General features: G+C 40.8%; 1 protein-coding gene across 1 annotated transcript in view; it reads left to right on the top strand.

Moving 5' to 3' along the window:
* The window catches only part of PKIB (protein kinase (cAMP-dependent, catalytic) inhibitor beta), a 79,924-nt gene extending 54,639 nt beyond the window's left edge, over positions 1-25,285 (top strand). Inside the window, exons 6-7 of the mRNA XM_010585840.1 lie at positions 20,256-20,430; positions 24,719-25,285. Of these exons, the coding sequence (XP_010584142.1) occupies positions 20,283-20,430; positions 24,719-24,804 (234 nt within the window). The 5' untranslated portion in view covers positions 20,256-20,282 and the 3' untranslated portion in view covers positions 24,805-25,285. The remainder of the gene's footprint in view (positions 1-20,255; positions 20,431-24,718) is intronic.
* The last annotated feature ends 1,115 nt before the right edge of the window (positions 25,286-26,400 follow it).

The following is a 26,400-nucleotide window of genomic DNA, read 5'->3' as shown; positions in this document are numbered from 1 at the left end:
GTTCAGAAGGAGAAATGAACCCTGCCTGGTGATTTGAAGGAGTCGTTGCAGAGGTGATGATTTCTTCGTCAGCTGAAGTGAGCGGTGAGTAGATGCAGGTGCTTCCTGGCAACCCAGAGCAAGGCCAAGCTGTGATGGGTAGGATCCCTAGGCATGCCCTTCTCCCAGGTATTACCTGTTGGTTAGTTCCAGGTCGCTCTCCTTTCATGTATGAAATTTGTAGGCTGAAGCAGTTTTCTGAAGCGTCCAACTCGGTAGAGGAAATTTTAGCATCTAGTTCTGTGGTTTGGCTTCTTTCTACTTTGCAGGTCTGGTACCTCAAGCAAAGGTGTTGTGGCACCTGTCTTACACATACACATGCTCTTGGCTGAAGAACGAATCAAAATCCACTCCCAGATGCTATGAAGAATTGTGGTGTGTGGAACAAGAAAAGAGGCAAGATGAAGTACAGGGACAGTAGTGGGCCTTCATCATGACAGTCCACAAAAAGCTTGACTTTGCATATGGCTGCTTGCAGTAGGCTTGGCTGTGCCTTTATTCACTTCAGAGAAAAGTGGGGTTTTATCAGCTGTAGTATGACCCTGAACAGTTCCATATCCAGTGAAATTTAGAGAAGTTTCTTTTCGTCCCTATCTCACCTTAATGGCTATGGCAAGAGCATTTAGAGAGAAAATAATTTGGATGACATATGTCCTCAGACATCAGTGTAAGAGATGTGGAGGTATCCATACCTAATAATACAAAATAAATGCAAATTACAAATAACCTGAAATGCATTTATATGCATTGTATAAACCTAAGAGCATTCTGGACATCACTCCAATAATGTATCTCATGGTCTAATTTTTATTTCTTTAAAAACTTCATACAAGATAACTTGGTTGTTCTATAAAAAGACTTAACTGAGCTTCTAAAATGCACTAAACTCAAGTTGAGAAGACTGTCTTCATCTGTTAAAAAATGAATAAATAGAACTTCTTACTGTAGAAGAAGTCAGCAAATAAAGGTCTTAGCAATATTACTTGGAAAATAAATTTCTTGAAATGAGAAATGCAAAAGTGGTTTCTTAATAAATGATGACATGCCAGAATAGACTTTCCACAACACAAACATTATGTTGTTTGGGAGATTCTGAATGCTCTCAGTGCTGCAAGACCAACAAAGTTTATCTGAGTTTACAGCAAATAATCTGTCCTTACATATGTAATGGGCAAACTTTCATTAAAGCATCCTGCTGCATATTAGGAAGCTCTTAGATCATTAGTTCATCTGGCACCAAGCCACTTGCCAAACTTCTAAGTGTGAAAGTGTGGTTGCCGAGTCACAGTTTTGGAAGCTGCAGTAACAGTTCACAAAAATCTATCCTTTAGCTGGTAGAAACCCTGGAGAGCTGCAAATATGTGTAATATATATGCATTTGAACTTTAAAATATAAAAGAGAGAACCCACCAACAGACCTTTTGTATGTGCATGTTGTTTTCTTCCTCCCCTCAGCACTTAGGTAACTATAAAGCAGCTAAAATCAACACATAAAATGTCGGATTTGAAAGGGCATGTGTGCAAAAGAAAGCATTGCGGGCTAAGGATGTGAATCAGAGCACTGACTGTACCAGCAGTTTGTCCAGTAATATATCAGCTGAAGTAAAAGCACGGTTTTTCGTCTTCAGGTGAGCAACAGATTTGGAACAAGAGAACATTTTAACTTGAGGTAACATTCACAATTTTGTGCTTCCCTGCTGATACCAGGCATGATTTACTGAAGGGAGGGGGAATAGAAGGAAATAAAATAAGTTGGAAAGGGGGCTGATGGGGCTCTAGCCATTGCATTACCCCAGCTGGCTTGTGTTTGTGCATCAGCGTGGTGGCAACCAAAGATATCCTTTGCGATACCGCAGCACAGGTCAGTGTGACCCTGATAACATTTTCTGTCTCCCTTTATTCACACTAGTCTCTTCAGATCCTGGTTCTTAGTTAGAAACCCATTCTTGCTTTGCCTTGCTAACTATACTTGTAAAATAAATGAAGCATATCTCCTAACCAATGGCCAAGGACAGTTATGTCATTGAAGTTTCTTCTGGATAGTGTTAATTAACCAAAACCAGTAAAATAGGCATAATCAACAAGCACAAGAAGAAAACTCATTTTACAGAGTGCTAAAAGCTTCAGGGAAGATTGCAGTTTTTCCTGTAAATGTATGCTTTCTTTACTGTGTCAGCTACTGTTGCAGAAATGTTGAGGTGGAAGTTGAGAAGCGGTACAATTTATTTTGCAATATTTTGAAATCTAGTAATCTCTCCATGATGAACCCCCATCTACTTCAAAATGCTGATCTTTGTATTAGTATTCTAATAACTTTCTGGAGCAGCATTTTTTATAACTAGTACCTAGGGAATGGGCAGGGGTTCTCTGAGCCCTTGGCAAAGTTTGTACTGGGTTTCAGGAGTATTATCACTTAATATGAAAGTGCAGAGGAAAGAATGTTCATCCAAGAGAGAATATGGGGAAGAAAAGGTTATACTTGGCTAGTGCTGAATTGTTGAATAGATTGGTGTAGACTTTAGTGTGTTTTCACACTGTACCCAAATAAATACATAAGTGATTTGAAGGCTAACTTAATATAACCATTTAAACAAATTGTTTCCTTTTTTCTTTTCTTTTTACATTTAGGTTAAACATTTGAAATAGAGATGACACTGTACAAAACAGGAATATGTATCTAGGAAAATTAAATTCTATTTCTGCTACCTGACTTTATGATCCCAGTGACTTCCACTGAAATGTCCCATTTTCACTTTAGTAACTAAGTAATTGGCTGATGTGAACAGTTTTGTGGTAAGACCCCTACCTCAGTTGCCCCGGTGTACATCCAGAGGGACGTTAACTCCAGTGGCATTGCTCTAGATTTACAGCAGTTGAGTTTTACTCAGCTTGGGTCCTGTGTATCAGAAGAAACCTATCCAGTGGTAAATAAAACCAGTGCCCCACCTGTGGGTGACTGACCCTTGAAAAATGTCAGGTGGAGACTATCTTGACTTTGTACAAACCGTTGAGTCATTTCCTCAACTGAGAAGATAATTTTTCTTCAGTGTTCCGTTCCTTTTTTTCCCCTGCTGACGTACTCGGCACACAAGTAGCTTGCTTTATTTGTATAGCTTCAAATTGTTTCAGCCTTTCTGATTTTTAAAAGCAGGGAGGCTTTTCCAGCGGCGATTTGCTTCTCTGTTAGTTGTGTGATGGCAGGTTATTTTTGAGGAGACGGTGGAAGCCAGAGCTGCTGGCACTTTCCTGGATATTCCTCTCTGCGATTGCCCACAGCTCGAGCAGTGCTTTTCTTCTGTAGCTCACGCCCAGCCCCACTTCAAGAAAGACCATGCTGTGGGGCTGAAGGTATGCATACCTGAGCCATGAACTTTAAGGTACTTAGCATTTTCGGGGGGAGAATGGGGCAGATTGCCAAGAAACCATGCTAGATGACCTTCTTTCCTGCAGGCTGGTTGGTTCTCCATGCAAATCAACTGGCAGCTAATACAAAATTAAGCAGTATGGTTATTTCCAGGTAGCTTTCTGGTCTGTTGTGAAAACTCTCTGTGTGTAGATGCTGAAATATTAACTCAGTTGTAGACATTTGCTGCAAATGTGGTGGGAAAGTAGTATTTATCTTATAACAGCTTGAAAGCGGTTTTTATGCTATAGTTGTGTATTATCGCTTCGGGTAGCAGAATGCCATTGAACAGACGTGGCTTGCTTTCTTACACGGTGTCCAGGCAGCAGTTGCCACCTTTGGGGTGAATGTAGCACCACTACTGGTGCAGAGAGATTCACCCTCCTTCACGGGAGGATGGAGAATTTGTTTTGTGACATGGTTGTTAAGGACTTATTTTTGTACCAGAAGTGCCTTGAATGGAAAGGCTGAAGTCCAGAAGTCTATCTGTAAGGCATGTGCTCCTGTATGTGAATTTGTAGTCTGTTTATTTATTTTAAAAGTGTTGAAGTTTTGTTTCCCTCTTGGCAACAGTTCAGCTTTCCCTTGGTGTTTTGCTGTAGTCAGCTGACAGCCAGACATTGGGATCACATTCCGATTGTTTCTGGGTGTCTCTGGTATTCATCAGCCCCTTTTTGCTGTCCTGTAAGTAGCTTTTTTCTTATGCTTTCATTTGCTGTATTCTACCATTTGTGTCCTCTACCTCTTTTAGGCTGTTTTTAAAATATTTTAACAGGGTTTCATAAGCATCTACCATTCCTAATGAACTTTAGTTAAAGAGCTATGCTTGTCTCCATACAGCCTTGAACAAACTAAGCAAACTGAGAAGTTCGCCTTTATTTAAATGTTCATAACCTTGCTGATGTTCTCCTGTTCGCTGAGCTTTACACACTGTGGAAGTCATCTTTGTCTTTCTAGGCTCTCCTTTGAAACACTAGAGTAAGCATCTTGTTTGGTATAATAAATGTGGTTAGTTTAAAAACCAAAAAAGACTCTATAATTATATGTTCAAATTTTGTTCTTTGGCTGTGACTGTCGGTGCTTTAGGGAGTTCCCTGCTGAGAAGTACAGAAATGGGTTCCATTTCTCTGTGGGTGCCTCTTCCTTCTTCAGAGGGGAAGAGGGATTCATCAGGCGAAACCGTTCCTGTGGCCCTTCACAAATTTGAGGGACTCTTTACAGTCTGGGGAGAAGTGCTAAAACTTCTAAGGCAGGAGCAAATCTTGCTCTTGCTTTCCCCCCTGCCCCCATCAAAATGAATGAGCAGGGCTTTTGTGGAGGGATATCTGCAGATATTAATTTTCTGTCAGCTCTGTCCGAAACCTCTATTTCATTGAACAAATCTGTAGTGGTTTGGTTGATGTTACAAGGAACAGAATCTGACCCATAGTTTCAAAATGAGCGTAGCATACTGGTCTGTTCGGTGAAAGGTCATGTCTTTTCATCTGCAATCAAGAAAATTCAGAACTATTTCTGCATTTTTTTTTGAGAAAAACACAAGATATAAATAAAACAAACCTTTCAGCTGCTGATTTTAAGGGGAGCCATAAAAAATGTGGCAGTGAAGACCAGAGAAGAATGTTTCCCGTGGTGCCTGTAGTCATTTGTAGCTCTTCAAGAACCAGAGGTCATCTGCAGAAAACAGGAGTCCCCTGAAATCACACCATCTGCAGTTCTCACCCAGATTCATGCAAGTCTCTAGGGAGGTGGTGTAGGCTTTACACATCTCCAGTGTTGAGTGGAGTTTAGAAAAAGGATATGCGCTCATCAGGAAAGCATGACAAGCATCCTTCTTAATTTTTACCTTTCAAAGATACAGGTTTTAATGCAGAAGTAAATGCCAGTACATAAAACAAGGACTAAATGTTTGAGTACTACAACACCATCAGCATAACCCGCCAAAGATCTGCACTTACAAGTCAGTATCATTTCCAGGTTTTTGTTTTGAAAAGCTCAACTCCATGCTTCCACAAACAAAACTCCTGTGGAGTTTCCATTAAGCAATGCAATTAGGTCTGTGTGTTTCTGGGAAAGATGCATCTTTGTAGAATGTGTCTTCCAAATGGGCTTGGTGTTGTTTCAATCTGTCTAGAAACAGAAGCATCAGTTTGCAAAAAGATTCACTTAAGTTATAATGCCTATCTGATTTTTTCCTTCTCTCCCTTTCTGTGCTTAGTAAGACAAAATGGGGGAAAAAATCCACTTCTGCGGAATTTGCATGGGAAAAAAAGAAGGAAGATTAATTTACACTGCCAGGTGTCAGGCTGTAATATGATTATGCTTGCAGAGCTAAAAAAGGAAATGTTCAGAGCTTATAAACATTTTAGAAGAGGTCATTAGCTTAGCAGATAGGAAAAATTTGTTTCTGAGCATTGAGCAGTTCCTGAACTCACACAGCATGTTACACAGGTGTGTGTAATGCTGTGGGGGCTGCAGAGTCCTAAGAGGAGCTTGCAAGGGTGGTATTTCCAATTAGACATAAAGTCTGAAGGCTACAAAATGTCAGCACTGAACAGTAATTTTTAACCAACTGGAAATAGGTTCTTTCGGGCGCCTCGTTCCTTGGCATCCGAGCGCCTTCAGCCAGCGAGTGAAATGTCAGATGTGATTCACCTGGCCAGGTTGCCCCGCTCATTTCTTCTGTCTTTCCACGGGGAGGTTTGCACGTGGTGCTGCCTGGGGAAGAGCCTCCGTGGGGACGGTGGAGGCTCTTGCTGTGGTCCTCCTGTGGGGCAGGATGGGGAGGGGGGCACTGGCACTTTCTGCATGGAGTGAGAGTGTCCTGGCGGGGGGGGGTGGGAATTTGGTGCTGTAGAAGGGCAGAGGAAGAGGAGGGAAGGCGTTTGCTGCCATGGGAGGGTGGGAAGGGGGGAGGCAGGGCTGGTGCTGCATCTTTCAGGGTAAGGGAGGGAGGACACCCCATCGCCTACATGGTCTGTGCGGCTGCCAGGGGTTTGACTGTCTTGGTCTCAGTGCCAGATGGGAGCACAAAGGAACTACCCTCCTGTGATAAAGCCGAGCGAGGTCTGGGCTTTCCTGCCCTCCTAGCATTTTAGGAAATGTCCTGTGCCACCAGGGCTGTATCACGGGCTCCTTCCAGGGTGAGGAAACCCAGTGAGGTCGCGTTTGTGTGCTTGCGGGGATGAAACCAGCCTGTGAGATCTTCAGAGGTAGCAAAGAACCTAGCAATTAAAGCACTCGCCTAACCCGTAATAACTCAGACTGACTGTCCTCCCACCCTCTCCCAGCCCCTGACTGCAGGCAAGCAACTCTTTGGCAGCAGTCGGCAGGCTCTCTCTTGCCTGGACCCAGTAAAAAAATTTTGTTAAAATTGATGTGATTCAGGAACAGCATGGTTCCAACAGACCTCCACGCAGTGAAAGTGCAGATTCCTTTACAATGGAAAACAGTTTTCAGTAGGAAAATCCTATCCAATTCTGCTCCAGAGGAAAGCAAAGTAAAAACATTTGCTCAGACAGATCCTGCTTGTTGCTTTTGCTACTCCTTGTGGAAGAATGGCTCTGGTCTGACATGTCAAAATTAAACCCACCTCTCACTCAGAATATAGCAGACTAAATGTTAAATTAAAAATGATAAGAATGAGGAAGAAGAAAGCTGATTGATTGTTAAACTTTTAAAACCAAAAGATTCAGTATGTGGACCTCCCAACTAATGTTGTTTGTGTGACAAATAGGAACAAGACCTGATGGCTTTCTTACATTTTGGTTTCCATCCCTCCACTTTTCCTTAAGCGGCAATGGCCCATGTAGATTAAGAAAGTTAAATAAAAGTTCTATGCCTGGTGGCATTCCAGCTGAAATAGCTCAAGGGTCCAGCCATACTTCATCCAAGTGATTTATAAAAAGCACACTTTAACTTTCTACTCTGTCATCTCTTAAATAGTCCTGTATATACTGGTTGTTTTCACAGCCTCATTATCATCTCGGATATTAATATACTTTTTTTGATCCTTATTTAAAGCACTTTATCCAGGTGTTTCAAAAGCAGGGCATGTTTAGTGAAGGATCATTTACCAAAATTGAAAAGACTCTTTTAAAGCCATCTGCCTCAATGAGAGAACATTTTAATTGAATTAATTTAAAATACATGAATTCAACAGCATGGAAATTATCTGACTGCCAGCTCAGTACATGCCTTGGAAATGACTGTTTGGTGTTTGTTCTTGAACAGCACATAGGCTGTAATATTTGGAGGTAGGGATTTGCTTTTAGGGGTTACTTTTTTGAGAGGCAATAATTTTCCTCAATTGCCAAGTAAGCTCAGGGAGACCATAAAATAATTTCCTTAGTATATTTTACTAGAATTTTGATTGAAATATGTCTATTTTACCAAACTAGCCTATAACCGTGAATCTCTAAGATAGGGAGGCTGTTTTAATGTCCTAGGCTAAGGGCATTGGAGGGTAATAGAGATGATTCATACTTTCATAAAATAGAAGTATATTGAAAGGCTAAAGAAATTAAACTAAATGTATCCCAGGTGTAATTCTACTGACTAGTTTAGGCTTATAACTAGTATGAATTTCACCTATTAGCCCTATTCTCATAGGAAAAAGAGACACTCTGAAATAGCATGAAAGTCCGGTAGTTTTATAAATCGCTGTGATCAATGGTATCCTTTCAGCAGAGACGCGGAGGAAACAAATGGAGTCATCTAAAAATAGGAAGGCAGGAGCAAGTGTAGTACTGCAGATAAACTCCTCACCTGAAGCGTAAAATTAATCGAAAATAAGTTGCAAGGAAAAAGTTCTTAGTGTGTACTGTGGTTAATCATATAGCCTATTTGTTTCCATCATTAGTCCTCAAGAGATTGTGGGTTCGGGGTTATTTTTTTCATTTATTTGAAATTCTGTTTCATCAGTGCTATTCAGTGGAGCAAGGTGTAGCTGGCTCATTCCCAGAAAATTTAAGGACAAGATGCTCTCAGATATTTGTGCCCCCATATTCCCTATTCTGTGGAAAATTTTGGTAAGTTTTCCCCCCAGTCTCAAAATATTCTGGCAGGGGAGTAAATCTGAGACTTGCCTTGTTCTGATTGATTGTGCCTCTGCATGCATGTAAATACCCTGTGGTCTCTGACCATTAAGGTGCGGTCACAGACTTTCTGGTGCAGAGAAATAACCAGGGACTGTATCAGCAGGTGTCTGATCCACTGGAGACAACTCTTACCTCCAAATCTGAGAGGGACAAATCCAGCCCAGTGATCTGCTCCTGAACATTAAAGAGTGCATTCCTAGTGCTGTCTCCTGTCTGTGTTATAAAATTTCAATGGAAGCAACAGAAGCCTTGCAATTGGATAAAGTTAAGTACATGCATAACTGCAGGATCAAAATGTAAACCTATACTATCAGGATATGTTTCAGTAAATTGTAATTGAATTCATTTTTTTACTTGTAAGTTAAAGTCTGTTGTAAATATTAATTGGGAAGTCTTGTGAATCAAGGTCATTATCTAACTTAAATTACAAGTCTAAAGGAAGACATGTTTCTCAAATCTTGGTCTGTTTTCTTGGTGAGTCACTATTGGATGGGGCAGATTTTTCTAGTTGTAATTTCATTAAACTTAGTAAACAGAACTAGTACGAAGATTGATCAGGTATGCTCTAGAGGATATGACCTGAGTGGTATTGTATTAGTAAGCATGATGTATGTTGGAGAATTAAATGAAAACTAAAAATTATTCATTTAATTTTGAAGAAATATTGTATCTGAAGCAAAAATATACGCTAAAGCATAAATAAAATATAAATGGAACATACAGAGCAGGGAACTGAGGGTCCAGATTTAAAATGCAATTTTAGAAGACAGTGCGGAAAAGTCATGTAACATAACTTCCCAAAATGTAGCCAGCCGTATGTCCTATTGATTTTTCATCTTTGCGAATGTAAAGTCACTGCCATGTCGAGCACAGCAGTAGGAGACTTCAGTAACTCATTAAACGGTTCTTCAGTGCACCAGGGTCACTTGCAGTTGGGGGTTAGCTCCATTTTGTTTGTATTAGACTTCACATGCCAAATGGCTGTTTTCTGCCCCGGGCTCACTTAAAGTCATCAGATTCCTGCAAAAAGCACAGTGATCTCTGTTGGTTCGTCTTCCCCTGAGGGCAAACTGAACGAAAATGATTTAGTAGACCTTTACAGCACCTGTGGTGGCCTAAGGACATGGTCAAGACAAAGTTTTTAGGGAGAGAAAATATCTTCTATTAGTTAGAAAAATGTCATTGGAGAAACTTTTGGGTAGACCAGCTCTCCTTCAAGCTGAGATGGCTTTATAGAATTATCCTACAATCATTCACTTATATTTGCAAAATCAAAGACCTTTTACTACCCTTGAACTGAGTTAATAAACTAATATTTTATTAACTAACTAAACATTTATTCAGTTGAGCAAATACGATTTTCTTTCCAACATCCTATCCAGTGAAGAATGCCAAATGAAGTATTTTGGATTGGATTTCCAGAAGTATTCATGGATGAGCCAGAAGAACAGTTCAGGAAACCCAGATCATTTATGGAGTAGAAGAAGGAAGTGAAGCGAGAGATAGAATAAACAATTATGGGGGAGAAGTAGTTATGCAGAGCTTCATGATGGAAGCAAAGAATGCTGAGACCCCGAGAACCATGTTTCAGTGAAGTGTTGGGGTGATGTCTACAGGATATCTTGGCAGCTCTCAGACTGGTATTTGCTCCTTGTGAACAGGGTGGAAGAGATGCTCCCATCAACAGTAAATACTGGTGAAATAGCTGAAGTTGTCAACTGCTTTACCTTTCAGGCTGGTGCTTAAGGAAGCTACTCGAATAATAAAAACTTGGAGTGTTAGGTTTACAAAGTCACTCATGACAAAGTCAAGCAGGCTTTGTTGCAGCTTACTGTCCTAAAGAAAATAAAATTAGGTTTTCGTAGTACGTTAGTACTTTGATTGCTCAGTAAAGACTTGAGGGATACGCTGACTTTGCTTTAAATGCTATATCCAGACCCCTGTGAGTAAGTAGCAATTAATTACGAAGTTTCACTTCAGTTTTTGTTGGTTTGGTTTGGTGTGTGTTGTTTTGGGTTTTTTTGTTAGAACAGACTGCAATGAGTGATTCTTGACTGGAAGTAGTGACTTCTCCTTGTGTGTGTTTGGCATTATGAAACCAGAATGCAGAAATCAAAAATTTAAACAGGAAAGTTTTACTCCAACTTAGGGAGAAGAATGGTGCTTGGATTTGGTTACACTTCAGCTTTTCTGAAGTGTTCATCGGACATGAACCATATCATTACCAGACAGAGAGTATCCTCTCCTGTCTTCAGGCAAAGAAGCACTAAGGGCTGTGACTGCAAAAGTGGCTAAACACAAGTGTTTCCACATCAGTAAGGTGCAACTGAAGCTGACCAGGGAAGAAATCCACACGTAGGGTGGGATGCTCTCCAGGTCTGATCCAGGTCATAAAAAAATACAGCTCATAGATTTGAAGGAGGAAGAATCATACAAATAAGATATGATTAAGCTGTTTTTTTAATATAATTATGGAATGTTATCTGGCCGTGACAAAGATAATAAAATCAAAAGTCAGTTTTCATTTGCATAACTAAAACAATAACGTGTTTCTGAGAGCTTGTCCTTGCTTTTTAATGGAAACAGTCCCATGCTTTGAAGGCTTATGGACTTAGCAAGGTGCCTGCTGCTGTTCACATGCAATTCCTGCTCACTTCACTGCCAGACTGTTACCACCCAATGGCTAGATGGAGGGAAGCCCTGGCTTGTGTCCTTTCTGAGTTTCTGGCTTGTGTCCTTTCTGAGTTTCATAATGGTAAGATAACCCTTTCATCAAACCCACTTCTGCCTCCAGGGGACCCTCTGGAGGTCTGAATATGAAACAAGCAGGGACTTTTCTCCCTGGAGGACAGCTGCTGGCAGGGCAAAAAAGAGGCACATCTGTGCAGAAGCTCATATTGCAGCTGCTTGTTCTTTTGAGGGCTCCAAACATCAGACTGTAAGTGTCGTCGCAAATACTACATATTCAGTTAACAAGATGTTGTGGCACGTGTCATGTTAAGAAAATAATTTATCCCCTTCAAAAAAAAAAAAAAAAAAAAAGAAAATAGACTCCTGGGTGTAGTAAACTGTCCTTGTATTTCTTGTGCAGACTCTTCAGCTTTCCTACATGTGGGCATATTGGGATAATTACACACATATTCTTTTAAGCAAAAAAAAAGCCTGTTTTACTGCAACCTAGCTAGTTTGCTCCTAATCCATAGGTTCTCCATCGTGTCCATCTCTGTGCACAACCTCCAGCAGAGCTGGTCTCCTGAAACACTCCCCAAACTTTACCAAGACTCTCTTCCTTCCTGCCTCCACCCCGCTTGCCGTGCAAAGAAGCTCTTCGTTATTAATTTTGTTCCTCTTCCTCAGTAATGTTCCAGAGCTCTCCTTTCTTCCTGTGTCCCTTTACCTTGCCGTGTCACTTCTTTATCTCACATAGACCCTCAGTTAATCTCTCCTTCTCTCTATGTATGAGCACAGTTACAGGCTCCCCATGCCTCTAACTTCTGTCATCTTCGTGCTCCTGACTTTCAGCCCTTTGTGCCCACATGTTGCTACCAGGCAACTCCTCCTCTTTCTCTGCAGCTCATTCTCTTCCTTAAGCATTTCCACAAGGGTCTCCATTCCTGGGAACCTGTATGTATTGGTACCCTCTGATTCACTCTGAACTGGATGGAAACGTTCCTCATTCATGTCAGTAGGACCTCAAGGAGACTTGGGCCTTCTCCAGTAAGAGAATTTGGATGCATAGGTGTGTTGGTTGTGTGCATAGGATTGTCCCATTCTCATGTATCTGCTAAATTGTAAATTCATCTTCTCTCAATTGCATTTTATATTGCACTGCACTGATGGCTTTACTAGAATGCATTGTGTAACTGGACTCCAGTATGCCACAAGCTGTTTGCTGCCTCAGCCCTTCCCAGTGGTTTTGTCAGAGCAGTTTTCTTCCACAGAGCTGGCAAGCAGAGAACTAAATCCCTTGCTCCTTCTGATAAAGAATACAGTACTGATGCACGCATATGCTGGCTTACATAGCTGTTGACTTGTCTGTGTTGCATAAAGTGTTCATGGGATGCTGGGGCAGCAGGTATCAAAGTAGAGGGAAAAAGTCCTTTGATTCTTCCCTAAAAAATTCCCAGTTCAAAGGCTGAGGAACAAGGAGATCAGAGAGGTTGGAGGATACTTGTTTCCTTGTGCGCCTTTGGCAATGCAAAAAATTGTGACTACAAGTTAACTGCAATGTTGTAGTTGCAGGGCCTCTGCAAAATTAGCCTTAAAACCGATTTCTAAATCCTAAACTGCTCCTCGGGTATGTTGTTGTGGGTGGGCAAACTTCTCTTGGATTTCAGGCCAGATGCAAATCTTAAGAAGGGATTTGGAAGGGGGGAGCTCTGTGGCTGAACTCAGGAAGTAGTATGTGGGTATGTGGGACAGGTGGTATTTATACATTTTGCAGTAGGAAATGAAAACTCTGTGAGGGTGAATGGCCAAAATATAAGAGGAAGAATTAGGTTGGTTGGTTGGTTGGTTTCCATTGAGCTTCATTTCTTATTCCATAGTAGGGAATGCACTTGATTTCTTTCCAGCATAGCTGATGCATCAGAGTTGCTTCCTGTTGAATTGTGTTTCCCGTGAAGTCAACTAAAGCTTATGTCCATCATTGCTTTTGGTCACTCAGAGACATTTGGAAAGTGACTTGCTTGCTTGCTTGTATTGACTGCCTTCAGCTAATGTCACTTCATTTATTACTTGCCACAGATAACTTCTGATTCAGTTGTCAGTATCATGACCCTTTCTCCTCTCTTCCTTATTTTGTTTCAGAATGGGAAAATTGTACCATTACTTAGAACTGCTACTGGTTTTGTAATGTGTTCTCCTGTGCATCAGAGCGCTGTGCGTACTCGGGGTCAGACACAGCTCACAGTAAAGCTGTTCTACTCTGTACGGGTTTGTAGAGGGTGAACTGCACCATGGTATCTGTGCGTTCTCCAGAAGCGTAAAAGCAGCATGATTAATAAGTTACATGGCTTTTTTTCTCTTGCCTTTTCTATAATAGTGGCTTTATGGAAGTGATCAGAAAATTCAACTGAAAGTTTCGAAGTACCAGTCTGAGGAAGAAGAAAGTCCATCCCATTTCATTTGTATAGAAAGTGGTTTCATGCCATACATACCTCGTAATGCTGGCATGGCATACTGGACTTACACCAGTCCTTTCAGCTGCAGTATCTGTACAAGTGCACACATACACTTTATAGGTACTGTACACAGGAGACAGCAAAAGTTAAGATATGTGTTGCATTTGGAGCTGAAGATTGGTGAGGTGTGTGATGGTCCTTAATACTTCGTAAAATTAATTCCCCATCTTCAGCCATTCCTCATGAAAGCATAGACAAGATTTATGTAGAAATTGGACTCACCAAGGGGCAAAATTCGTCAGCTCCTGTCTTTATCCTACAGCTTTGGCCAATGTTTTCAGATTCTGTGCCCCAAAGTGGTGATCACCTGAACAACTTGATCAAGATCTTGGACCTTCATTCAGTGCTTCTGAGAGCACCTGACGTGCGGAAAACAGACTCCACAATCAGTAAGATTGTAAAGTAGGTATGTTCATTCAGCGCTGGGCAGCACGGGGGGTAGTCCCACCAAAGTTGTGTGCACCTGACTTGGCAGTTCGCTTTAAATTTATACAGTCAAGTGTTACATATGCATAGAGTTTCGCAATACGCCTATACATAGGCATTACCTATCCCTGCTTCATATTAAAATTAGCTCCAGGAAGTCATTTCCATAGTCTTCTCTCAGCTGTGCTTGTGCAGTGCCTCCTTATGGTGGTCACCTGGTGGTCGTGAAGATGAAGGCTGTATATCTTCTTCATGGTGAACTCTTAACCGTCTGTCCCTGCGCAGACTCAGTTGTCCCTTGGCATTTATCCAGATCACAAGGCCGGTCTTGGCTGGTTCTTGGGGTCGACTGCTGCTTCTTATCAGGGACTATCTCCTGTCCCAGCCAGCCTCAACAATGCAAACGTTAAACATCACTTCTCATCCCCTTGGGCCATGTCTACCTCTATTGAAACTTCTTTAACTTCATTATAAGCTAGATATTTATGAAACAATTCCTATCTACATTCATATATCTACTATATCTACTAAGGTTCCTTTGGTTCCCCGTCTCACACCGAGGCAGGAAATGGAGAAATGGTGTAATCTTGGTATCCTAGGCTGACCAGTTTGGGACTAGGAAAATCACGTATGGAAGCCATTTTTGCACATTATCAGTAAGGATGTTGCTCCTGGTGCAAGAGGATAGAGTAGTCTGTCACGTAACCAGAGCAGAAGAAACACACAAGACGTGTTAAATGTCTGTCCTGCTGTGTACACTGCAAAGAACCAAAAGTGAAAACCTGTTATGTGAGATACCAAACTTTCAAATTCATCCCCAAAACACCATGTGTTGTATGGGCTGTAACATCCAGACTGAGACAGAAGATGTAGAAGGACTCAGACATGCTTCTGCACTGTAGATTTACTGAGAAGGGATATAATTTAGTTTCCCTGTATGGGAAAACAACTCACAAATTTTTCAGAGAACATGCACTAGAGAGGCCATCTCCATTGGTACAGGAAACCCAAATCATCTTTCTAACACGAAATAATAAAAGGAACTCTTGTTTCAACTTTAGTGATGTATTAAAAAACCTGAAAGCTAACAAATTTACTTGTTTTCCTGAGTGATTCACTTCTAACTTTCGTGTAGATAGCTATATTGGTTCTGTGTATTAAGAAATGTGTGGTCTCCTTTCCTAAGCCCCAAACAGAATAGAGACTCCTGTGTTTTATATAGATACGGTTAAGACGGCTTGCTTATCTTTCTGTGTGCTTCCCAGCACTAGGCTTACGAGTGTGTTACAAACTTTAACAGAATTTTTTCTCACAAAAATTGTTATGCGAGTGCCCGGGTTACTGTTGGTCATGATCATAATCTCTGGACTGTCTTCCTTAAATGCATGAATGTTCCTAGCTTTTTTCCTTTTCTGTGCCCCAGTAATGCTTCAGGATAAAGCAGAAGGATTACATGAGCATGTATAATGAGAATGTTCCTATTCTGAGATCTTTGGGAAGAGGAGGCAAAGCCATCAGGGTGCAGCTGCCACAGAAGAGGATGTGAAAGCATGGCAACTGCGTAGCAAGGAGATGTGGTTTTCATCTAAGTTGCACAGTGGGAAGCACTTCATTCAATAAGTTTTCTGTTCTCCTTACTTAAAAACTTTTGAATGTTGTCTTTTGGGGTAAAGGTGCTTGGAGAACACTCATTACTTACAAGTAAATAAAAACCAGCTAAACACATCTAAAAGGACTAAAGTTCTTTCTGACTGAAGTAAGATGCTGAAATGCATCTTACAGTAAGAGACCTTCAAGGCACAAAATCAATCAATTGGCTCTAAAAGTCCTACCTGGCTATTGTATTTTTCAGGTGTTTGTGAGAGGATTTAATGCTTTCCGGTTTGTTCCTATTGAGGGGCATTCAAAAGGAACAGTGTTTGGGAAGTGTAGCTTTCTCTAATAGTGGAGACAGAGACTATTCGTAAGACCTAAGAGAAAAATATTTGAGAGGAGAGAAGAGCCTGAGTGGCAAGGAGTGATGTGTTTGGTCTTTCAGCCTCCTGCGTGGAATTGCAACAATACCAATGTCAGGAACCTTTTGACACTTCCTGAGGAAGAGTTTGTCCTTCCAAGCAGAACAAAACCAGTATTTTGTCTCTGTGTAAGACAGTAAAAAGATCAGAAGAAAAAAGAGCTTTCACAAATACCTATGGTGGTGATTTATCTACTTCCTAACAGATAGGGTGAGGAAGAGACAGCATTGACATTTAATGGGGACCGTGGCACCTGCTACAACTGAGCACCGTGAAGCATTTTTTCCCTTGATCCTCAACACAAACTGTTTCAGGAGACTTACTTGTTTTTTTTCCTTTGTCATTTATTTAAATAAATTCTCACCAGCTTCTGTGATTCATTTCCCCCCAAGGGGCTGGCTATGCTGCCAACAAAAGAAGATTCAAAGATTAACAAACTAGCTATCTTGCTTGGAGAAAATCCCACCGGTAGTTTAGCTGCCATTGCTTTGTCTGAGGACACTTACTTGAGTGTCTGGTAGATACAGTAATTGAGTTTTACTTTTGGTTGTAGCCAGTTTTCACAGGCAGAGCATTTCCTTCCCCCTTGCACACCTGAGTGGTCTGTTGTGCATTCTGGGTGATCCTGCTGGGATTTCAGAGGTGTATATGAGACGATTAACCTAGTATTCCCCCAAACCCCATAGCACTATGTCATGGCCCAGTAATGAGCTGCAAAGTTAGTCTGGTGCCATGGAGTACTGATGGAGTACTAGTTGGGATGCTAGTCAAAGCCTTTGGTCTCTAATTTTAGTAGGTGAGCTTTTCTGGGAGGTCCACCTGCCTTCCTACTGTTGACCCTCTGTAAACAGCCTGCATCCCTGCTCAACTCTGTTTTCCCCCCAGTCCCCTTCTGCTTTTGGGTGGCCTGGTTTTTGCTATGGAAAAAGGGAGCTGGGGAAGCACAGAACCTTCTGCTCTAGAAATCTGTCACTATTCTTTGAGCTGTGCACCATTGGTCTGGTAAGCAGTGACATGGGAGAAAAATGACAACTAATTCGGAAGCTGGGAGAAGCAACTGTATGCAGGCATTGGCAAGATGTGTCTTTAACTTGCATAAGGCTACAGCAAAATGAGTTCAGTGAAGCTGAAGGAGATGTTGCCAGTGGGAGGAGGAGTGGAATTGGGAAAATAGATGCTGTGCACACTGTGATTATTATTTACTCTGTGAGGAAGCATGAAAAATACTACACATAACAGATGCAAGGTGCCACAGAGGTAGTTATTTCCTGATGGTTATGTTAAAAAAAATTAAAGGTAGAAACAGATGAAGAGTGGAGAAACTCTACATCCCTACTTGTATGTAGGCCTTAGAAAATACTATTATAAGAGAGCATCGGAATGAAATTGGAAGAAATTCCTTAGAACACTGAAGAACGAAATGCCATTTATTTAAAGCACAGCAGCAAGCTATTTTGAATATGGTCGGTCATATGTCTGGAGGTAGACTGAAGTTTTGATTTATATGGACCTAAGTGGACTTAAGTTTTGATTTGTAATGTCATTTCTAAGCCTGCTGGGGTAGTCCGTCATCTTTCAAATATACTTAGAGAACATCCTGTGCTAGCGCAGTGGGTAGCACTTTTGAGCTCAGTCTTCTCCTCAGCCTCTAATACCTCAGGTGTAGTATAGAAAAAACAAAGGTGAAAACATAATGGTAACTGCTACATATATAAAGGATGATGTACTTTTATTATTTTTAGATAGCAACGTTTGAGTTATGGCCACCGGACTGATGGATAATGATCAGCTGATTTCCTGTCTGACAGATGTTCTAGATTTGTCTCTGCACACTTTTTTAATCAAGTGCATAAATCAAAATTAATGTACGTGAAAGCGTGTCAGAGTGTGTCCTTCATCATCTTCCTGGGTTGTCTAGTATTATGCAATGAAGGGAGATTACATCAGGGGAGAAAGAGATGAGCTAGAGAGGAAAGGGAGGTATTTGAAACAAATGCAGAAGGTGGGTAAGATGAAACTGTACTACGGAAGAGAGTAGTTTCATATTACATGAGTTGTAGAGCAGATTTTTCTCCATTTAAAAAGTAACCATTTAGGGACCAAAACATCCACGCAGGAGGGAAAAGAAAAAAACAAGTCCACAAGATGGGTTTGAGAAAGTCTTTGATGTGTTTTGTTGTTAATGTAATTCTGTAGATCTTTGTGTGAACAGCAGTCAGCTTGCAGCAGTATTACTGTCTCACCAACTAAATGGCTGAAATGAAATGGGCAGGAACTGCAGCACCACTGGTATTTTGACATTGGGAACAAATTTTAACAGCTTTACTAAGCAAAAGGAGATCCTGAGTATTTTCTGTTCTGAAGTGTAATTTACAGTCTCTGCTTGCTCTGGTGAGCATGTGGAGAAATGTATTTAGGACACCTACAGTTAAGTAAATACAAACACCCACAAAAAACCATGAGACTGTGTCTGTAAATATGGATTCTTCATATGTTGATATTTCTTGTCAAGGGCTGACCTCACCCATTTTAATGAATACATAGTATAATACTATATCTAACCAAGAATGTTGATACACATAGTTTGTACATTTTCTCAAAGTTGCAATCTCGAATGTCCATGTATAGTTTTTATATTTTTGCTACTTATGGACAAGATTCATTTGGACTTGACCGGACTGTTTTCATGCAAGAGAGGAACCTTCTGCTAAATCTCCAGGTCAGAACTTTCAGTTACTGACTTTGGTTAAAGAAAGTGGTTTATTTGCATGTGCAAGTCATCTTTCAGACTTGCAGATTTTACTCATGCCTTCTTTTCTTGCCAAGAAGGATTCCTTTCTTTTATTACAAAGTATTTAGAGATACAAAGATTAAGAATATTTATTCTTGTTATTGGAGTGACACAGCGGAAGGGCACTTTGAGGGAGAAAAGGAAAATGTTCTTTGTGGTGGAAACGCCAGGTCAGCATCAGTAATCAAATTTCTGCCCCTCCTTTCCTGCACATCAGAGCAAGTCATGTTTGATCTCTGTTGGCCTCGGTTTTTCTATCCGCGAAATGAGAGCACTGATATTTCCCAACCTTAGCAGAATTTTAGAAGGGGGACTATGATGCTTTGCTTCTTACTGACCGTATTTACACAGAGACAACATTCCTGTTCCCATGTTGCACACAGAGCTGCATTCATAAACAGCAAGTAAATATTGTTTTTAGTTGAACAAGTCATGTCTAATTATTAGAAATTACCTGTTAATTATCAGGAATTATTGCGTACAATTCTGGTATGATAGTCTTTTGTGATTCTTAATAATACAGTTGCTAATGGCAGTTTTCACACACTATCCCTGTGTGCCACTTGCAGCTAAGTATCACCTCCTTCTGCTCCAGGTGCTCTCACTTAACCTGGTGCCCTGGGGCAGGATCCTGCAAACACCTCTATGCCTGATCCAAAGTCCATCTTGGTCAGCAGGAATTGAATATTCAATGGGCTTTGAGACAGGAATTGAGGGAGCTGAGCACTGTTGGTTCTGTTATTTCCAGGCTTCGGCTATTTGTTAGATAAAAGTCACATGCACAAGCTGAGGTGAAACCAAGCTAACAAGGAGCAGAGGAAAACAAATAGTTTGTTACCTGCAGGATAAAAAAATTAGGATTCTAAATGAGAATCTAAACAAGATTCATAATAAAGAAAACATGCTTTGCTTCATAGATACAGTACGGCAAAATAGAATTTCAGTTCCCTTCCAAGTGGTTGGATGGCAAAACCACTTAAAAAGAGAAATCAGGTCATAAAAAGACATACAAGCAGCTGGCAGAAAGGGCTATTGCTGACCTATCCACAGGTTTCTTGTAGGTACAGAGCTGTTCATTGTGCTAGTCTGATGTGCAAATGGCAATGTAAGGAAATGCACAGAGATTCTTTTATCTTTTATCTTCTGGGGCACAAATAAAGCTTAAGCACTCAGTATTGAAATATATGGCTTTTAATAACAAAAGACCCCTTGGGCAAAGCCTATGGCTATTGTATTGTTGAGCAGGTGATAGCATCCATCCGGGCTACAGCTGTTTTCTTCTTTTGTTTGTTACATATGCAGATGTTGCTATGAGGAAAGGAGTCAGCAATGACTGATGTGGAGCCTGTGGTCACAGATTTTGCAGCATCAGGACGGGCAGGCCGCCGGAACGCTTTACCGGATATTCTGGGCTCTCCTGCTGGTGCTGGGACTTCAGATCTGCCACACAAACTGGCTGAGCTCTCCGTTTCAGAAGGTAATAGCTGTACATTCAAGAAGTGGACATTTTTATGCAGTCGTCCTTTGCTTTCTCCTTAAGACTTCGGCCACAGTGCAGTTTTGAAGTCAATACTAATATTCTTTCTTCATTTAGGATTAAATTCAACCTTCCAAAGCAGTTACCACTTGTACCTCCTGATGAAACAAGTTAATTTTAACCCAGACTGTCTGCCATATCCACCCACAGATTTAGTGTTCAGCAGCCTGGGGAAAGGTGCTGGGAACTCAATTCCAGTTCCTCTGAGGAAGAGCAAACACAGTTGCATTGCTGGGCAGCGTGGAAAACCCTCACTCCAGCTATAAATTAGGGTCTACTCCTGCACAGAGGTAACTTAGCACAAGACAGCAATCTGCACTGTTAATCCAATTACAGCTATCCTAACTCAGGCATATACATTAAGAGTAGGGTTTACAGTGATTTACTCCTGCTAGTAGGCTTTCAACTTTGCTATCTGAGACCAGTGTCCTATTTTGCCATGTCCTTTCGTTTGATAAGGTGCTCTGTTGATTTAGCACAGATCCAGTCAACACCAGCTTTACATTTGAGTTCTTTTTACTTTCAGGGGAATTTTCAGATTCGGAAAAATCTGGTTTCTAATGCCTATGAAATGAGAATTATAGGTTGGCCCTCAGCATGCATTGCCCCTACTTTTTTAGGTTCTGATTTGGAAGTAACTTTTTCCTCTCATGCCCATCAATGTTGCTGCACAAATGCCACTGCAACTGGTGGTCCCACATCCAGGAGCAGCGATGGTGTGGGTGCAGCACAGCGGGAGGTAGGCCTGTGCTGAGGAGTGGAGGATCCATGAATCTGAACTGAAGCAGATTATAGGAGGGATTCCCAGGCTCTGAGGACGCATGTCCTGCTTGTACGTTGTCCGAATTACAGGATGTTGAGTTTACAGCCCCCTAAAGCACCATAAAGGCAGGAGGCATTATGATGCCTCCTGGAAGGAGGCATTATTTTTGCAAAGGGACAGCACAAAGTTTTATGAAGGAGAGAGGGTGGACATAACGAAAAAAAGGGTAAGACAACAAGGTCAGATACCCTCAGGCTGCAGGGCAGTAGTGAGGGGAACTGGGAGAATCTGGAAGAGCATGTGGGAAGGACGGCGGGCACTCTGTCAGTACATTCAAAGCCCTGTGAGTCGAGTTAAAACTCCTTTGTTTTGAGGAGAGATTTTTCCCTAGGAATATGAAAAGTATGTCCCTACAGATTTTCTCCTTCTGGTGTGTGCGACTGGAGCACTGGAAATCCATTCCAAAGCACACACAGTCACTTAACATTTAATGCTTTGGTTTTCAAATATTACGGGTTTTTTTATTCCAAATAGCTCTTCCGCCTGGCACAGTCAGGCTCCAGCAGGAAAAGAACTGTTTCCCTTATCAAAGGGGAGGTAGATGGGAATTTATATTGTTATTAGTGTCAGGAGCTGTGGAAGTGAAGTGACCAGTCCAACCCGCTGAAATACTCATTGCTACGTTATGTGTAACTAACCTTTGTATTGTTTAGAGCAGTGAACCTTGAGGGAGATGCACCCTATTAACCATGTTAAACAAAGCACAAAAGAATAGAACAGCTGTAGATAAGTTCCTCATGTTTGTTTCATTTTGGCCTCTGGAAAGTTTAGTAGTTAGAAAGAAAATAATTTTTAAAGCATGCAAAATTTCTCTCTTCAATCTTTTTTTTTCTTTTCCTCTGGGTAAAAATAAACATGAAAGAGTGAAAGTCTTGTTAAAAGAAATGTTACAGCACAGCATAAAATAAGTACTTAGCCCTGCAGACAGCATAATCCTCCTCTTCTGGTGCCTGTCCAATGCATTAAGAAGAAGAAATGAAACACAGCTACATTAGTTTTAGCAAAATGTACTGATGCTTTCTTACAACTGCAAGGACCAGCACTGCCAGGATTTGAAGAACAATTAAGAGCATGGAATTATCCTTTGCCTTTGTCATTGACATATAGCTGTGCCAGAGCGTGCCTGGAAGGAGCAGTTTCTGTTATCAGCAGTTTGCAGTAGTGATAATAGGAAATGAATACAGGATACAGTTAGGTCCACTCTGACTGCTTGGATGCTTTTGGGGGTTGGGAATTCTACAAGTATCAGGTGGGAAGTGCAGCCTCATTGTGTTGTAAGTTAAACTTCTGATGAGACAGCAAGCAAAACGAGGAGAATTCATCAAAATGGATAGAGAGTTTGGAAGCTCAAGTGCTGTGACAGGGAAACAGTTTGTTTGTGAAATGTTTGGGGCTCTTAACAGGCATCTCTTTTTGCCTGTTTCTGGCTTTAACAATAAGTTGTTAAAAAAATGAAAGCCATTTCCAGCTCAGAACAAAGAAGTTGGATAAATGAGAAAAGTGGAGAAGATGGAACATGTGGCTATATAAAGTATGCCCTATTTTTTTTCTGCTCTGAAAGATTCAGTGAAGATTATGGGAAATGGTGAGGAGGACTTTCTCCATCTTGCTTCAAATTTAGCTAATGCTCATTGGATCATACATTTCCTGTCTTTCTAAAATGCTGTCATCTGCTGTCATAGTGAAACGTCAGAAACAGGATGCACTAATACCTTTTGTCTGGCTTAGAAGAGAAAAGAGACTTTGCTTTATTCTTTATGAATATACAAGGATCATAGCTGTGTGATGTAAATTTCCATGTAGTCTGCAAGCCGCACCAAATTAACATTCTCATGAGATGGACAGGAGAGATTTTGGCACCAGGTGTTTATCTCAGAGCCTAACTCTGAAATGAAGACCATCTGTATCCTGTCTGATCATCTTCTGATGGTGCGTAAATTTTGGAGGGCTGAGACTTTCCACAGGTGGTCTGGTGGGAGGCGATACTGGAACCATGTTAAACAGTTGATTGTTGTCACTGGTGATCCAAAGGTTGAAGAGTAGTCTGCAAGAAGTTTGAGAGCAAAGAGGCTATATTGGTCTCCCACATTTGGTAATCTGCGTTAGGGCACCATTCTGCCAATAACCTTTATTGTTTGCTGATTTTTTTCTAGGTGACTGTGTATAACTATCTTGATACACTCAGCAGCTTAGCACCTGTTGCACACCTAAGTGCTACCAACTATGAGATTAGATTTCCTCTAACAGTTTTCCTTTACCCTGTCTGCAAGACTCCATTAATATTAGACATCCAACCCCACACAGAAACAGCCAATAGTGGAGATTGCTCTGTCTCCCTTTCCTCAACAGTGCTGTGCTATGTAATGCTGAAGGGTGTCAAATAACTCGATTCCTAATTTACCAGTATAAAACTCCAAAGCCTCCAAACCTGTGAGCAGACTTACAACAGTTTCTGCCAAGAACTTTAGCTGATGAATTGTGTACAGCATTATATATTTGCTGTGATACGTAGAGAGCAAGATATATAACTCTTTTGAATGTTTGTGATATTTTATGACAAGTCTTCAGGGCAAATAGCTGAAAATGTACCCCTTAGTTTACAACTATTAAAGTGGAAGATGGTACAGCCAGATACGCTGAGCAGACCTCTCTTTGCCCCCAAAAGCTATGGGCTGTCTTAGTTTTGGGTTTACAAACTGTTCTGTTAGCACTGGTAATGCCATGTGGGACTTGAAGGTAGTGTTAAAATAATTATGCTTTGCAAGGAAATTGAGGCAAGAGGAGTTCCTGTTTCTCAGTGAGAGAATTTGAGCATCAAAAGCAACAGAGTGGAACTCTTCGTCTAATGACCATGCACACTGGGGAGCTTTTACTTACATTAGTCATATAAGTATTCAACTCTAACCTATGGAAGAGTCAACTTCCAAATCAGAGTAACAAAAAATCCTCTCGTCTTGTGAAGGCAGGGTGAATTTGCCTAGGTATTTCTTGGCAAAGAAAGTCAGCCAGATAACTGGCATGTTCATAAACTCTAATATTATCTACCTGAAACCCAGCAATGCTCAGAGAAGTGCAGTATTCTAACTTGACTTTGGAAATCACCCAGAAAAGAAAGAATAACCATAATAAAAAGTTATCTCCAATCTGTTTCTTACAACCAAATGCACATTGATCAGCATGTGCAAGGAGCTGGCAAATGAACAACAATGGGCAATTGCTTTTGGAAGATGCCTCTGCAAGTTCTTTATCTTTTGAGTTAATCTCTCTTTCTAAAGCACCCATGAGTGTGGTAATAAAGAGCCAATCCAAACAGAGATGATCAGTGAACCCAAATATTTGGCTGCAAAAAAAAAAAAAGCTGTGAGAATGTGTGTGGTATAAATGTTTAATTCTGTCTTTTTTTAGATGAAGGAGCAGAGGGTGGAGAAGTGCCATCATCCAAAGCCTTGCTGGAAAGTCAAGAGGCAGAAGGAAAAAGCACTGATTCCTAACACCTGAGGACTGCTGGATTAATGCAACCCATCGACAGACTTTCCAGTTTCCTGTGTCACCCCTTCTGAAGTGTGGTAGCAACTTTAGCAGCAAAGACAAGATTTTGCAAGACACTTGTACTTAGATGACATTAACGTGGAACTACTGTTTTTTCTACTGTCGTCCTTCAAAACCAATGTTCTACACATCCAAAAGGGAAGAGAACTAAAGAACGTATCTGGTTTTGGGTTTTCCCATGGTTATAGTATTCATCCTAACTAATCTTCTCTGGCAGTTTCAATTAATATACCTAGCAGATGTATCACCAACTAATGATTGCTTCAGAATAAAAATCCTGTTTCTTAATTTCCCAAAATAGCTTCTTTCTCTGTGACAGAGAGGTGTATTCACTCTCCCCACCTTAAGATGATATTAAGTATATATTAGATTACAGACATTATCTGTATTTATCTCCTGAGATTTTTGTTCTGATTAGGCATATGTAGATGGGTGTGAGAAATAAAAAAAGAAGCAACTTTTTCTCTCCCCCTCCTGTCTTCAAAAGGTTTTGTAAACTACTTAAACACCAGTGTTTGTTTTCAAACTCTCTTTAAACTCTATTTGATTATGGCAAATCATCTCAGTTCTCCCACTCTTAGCAGTCTTGCCACTTCTGTCATTTTTGTTTTCAGGCTGAATATTGTAGCTGTTCATGTGTATCTAAAATAAAGTAGCCATGTTTGTAAGTGATTAAAATTGTTTAATCTCACTGTGGAAATTAAATAGCTATCGTCTTTTCTGTCTTCTGTTGATTCTTTTGATATTTCTCCTGTATGACAAGACTTAAAACCCCATAATACGTATTTCTTTTATTTCATCTGGTTCTTGCTTTATTGTTTTCTGACAATGAAGATATTTCAGTCATTGTGATTTTTACAAAGATTTTTACGCAAAGGTTTTTCTCTGCTGATGGGAATTGTTTTGTTATGGAGGTTATGCTCCTGGAAATACTTAGCATTCATTCCCTTATTGTAGGAGATCGAAGATTCGGGTACAGACATGCACCTTTACTGCAGGCTAGGGCAGCAGCCATTTATGTACTTCTCGAGACGTAACCAACGCTGACATCAAATGCTTCTATTTGCCCACACAATCTCTCTGCTGGGCTGTAGCCAGACAGAGGAAGCATCTCTGATGGGTGCATTCCACATTTGACCGGTATTCCATCTGTAAAATATTTGTGTATTTTATAGCTGGCAGAGAGCTTCTAAGAGGTCTCTCTGCACACCTACCATTCTTACTGTGCATTTACTCACACACTGTCTTTGGGGGACCATTCAGGAAAGGATTCAGTTTCATCCAACTGAACTGACACTTAGTTCCCTCCACTTACCTGTATTCATTTAACAAGTGCAACATTGCAGAATTACTTTCAGGTTTGGAAAGGTAAAATAACTTACTCCACTGGAGCAAAACAGGTGGCTTAAGGAAGTCTAAAAAACTGAACTAGACACTGGAGGACCAGAGTTGAAAACTGCAGTGGAGAGGGACTTGGAGCTAACTATATCTGTGGTACTCACTCTTGTTCTGGGTTGCAGTCCCATTCTCATATACCA

Source organism: Haliaeetus leucocephalus, unplaced genomic scaffold (assembly GCF_000737465.1).
Source record: "Haliaeetus leucocephalus isolate CR32 unplaced genomic scaffold, Haliaeetus_leucocephalus-4.0 Scaffold130, whole genome shotgun sequence".
Lineage (NCBI taxonomy): Eukaryota > Metazoa > Chordata > Aves > Accipitriformes > Accipitridae > Haliaeetus > Haliaeetus leucocephalus.
Note: the sequence above shows the minus strand (reverse complement) of the source record. Positions and strands in the feature narration are given on the sequence as shown.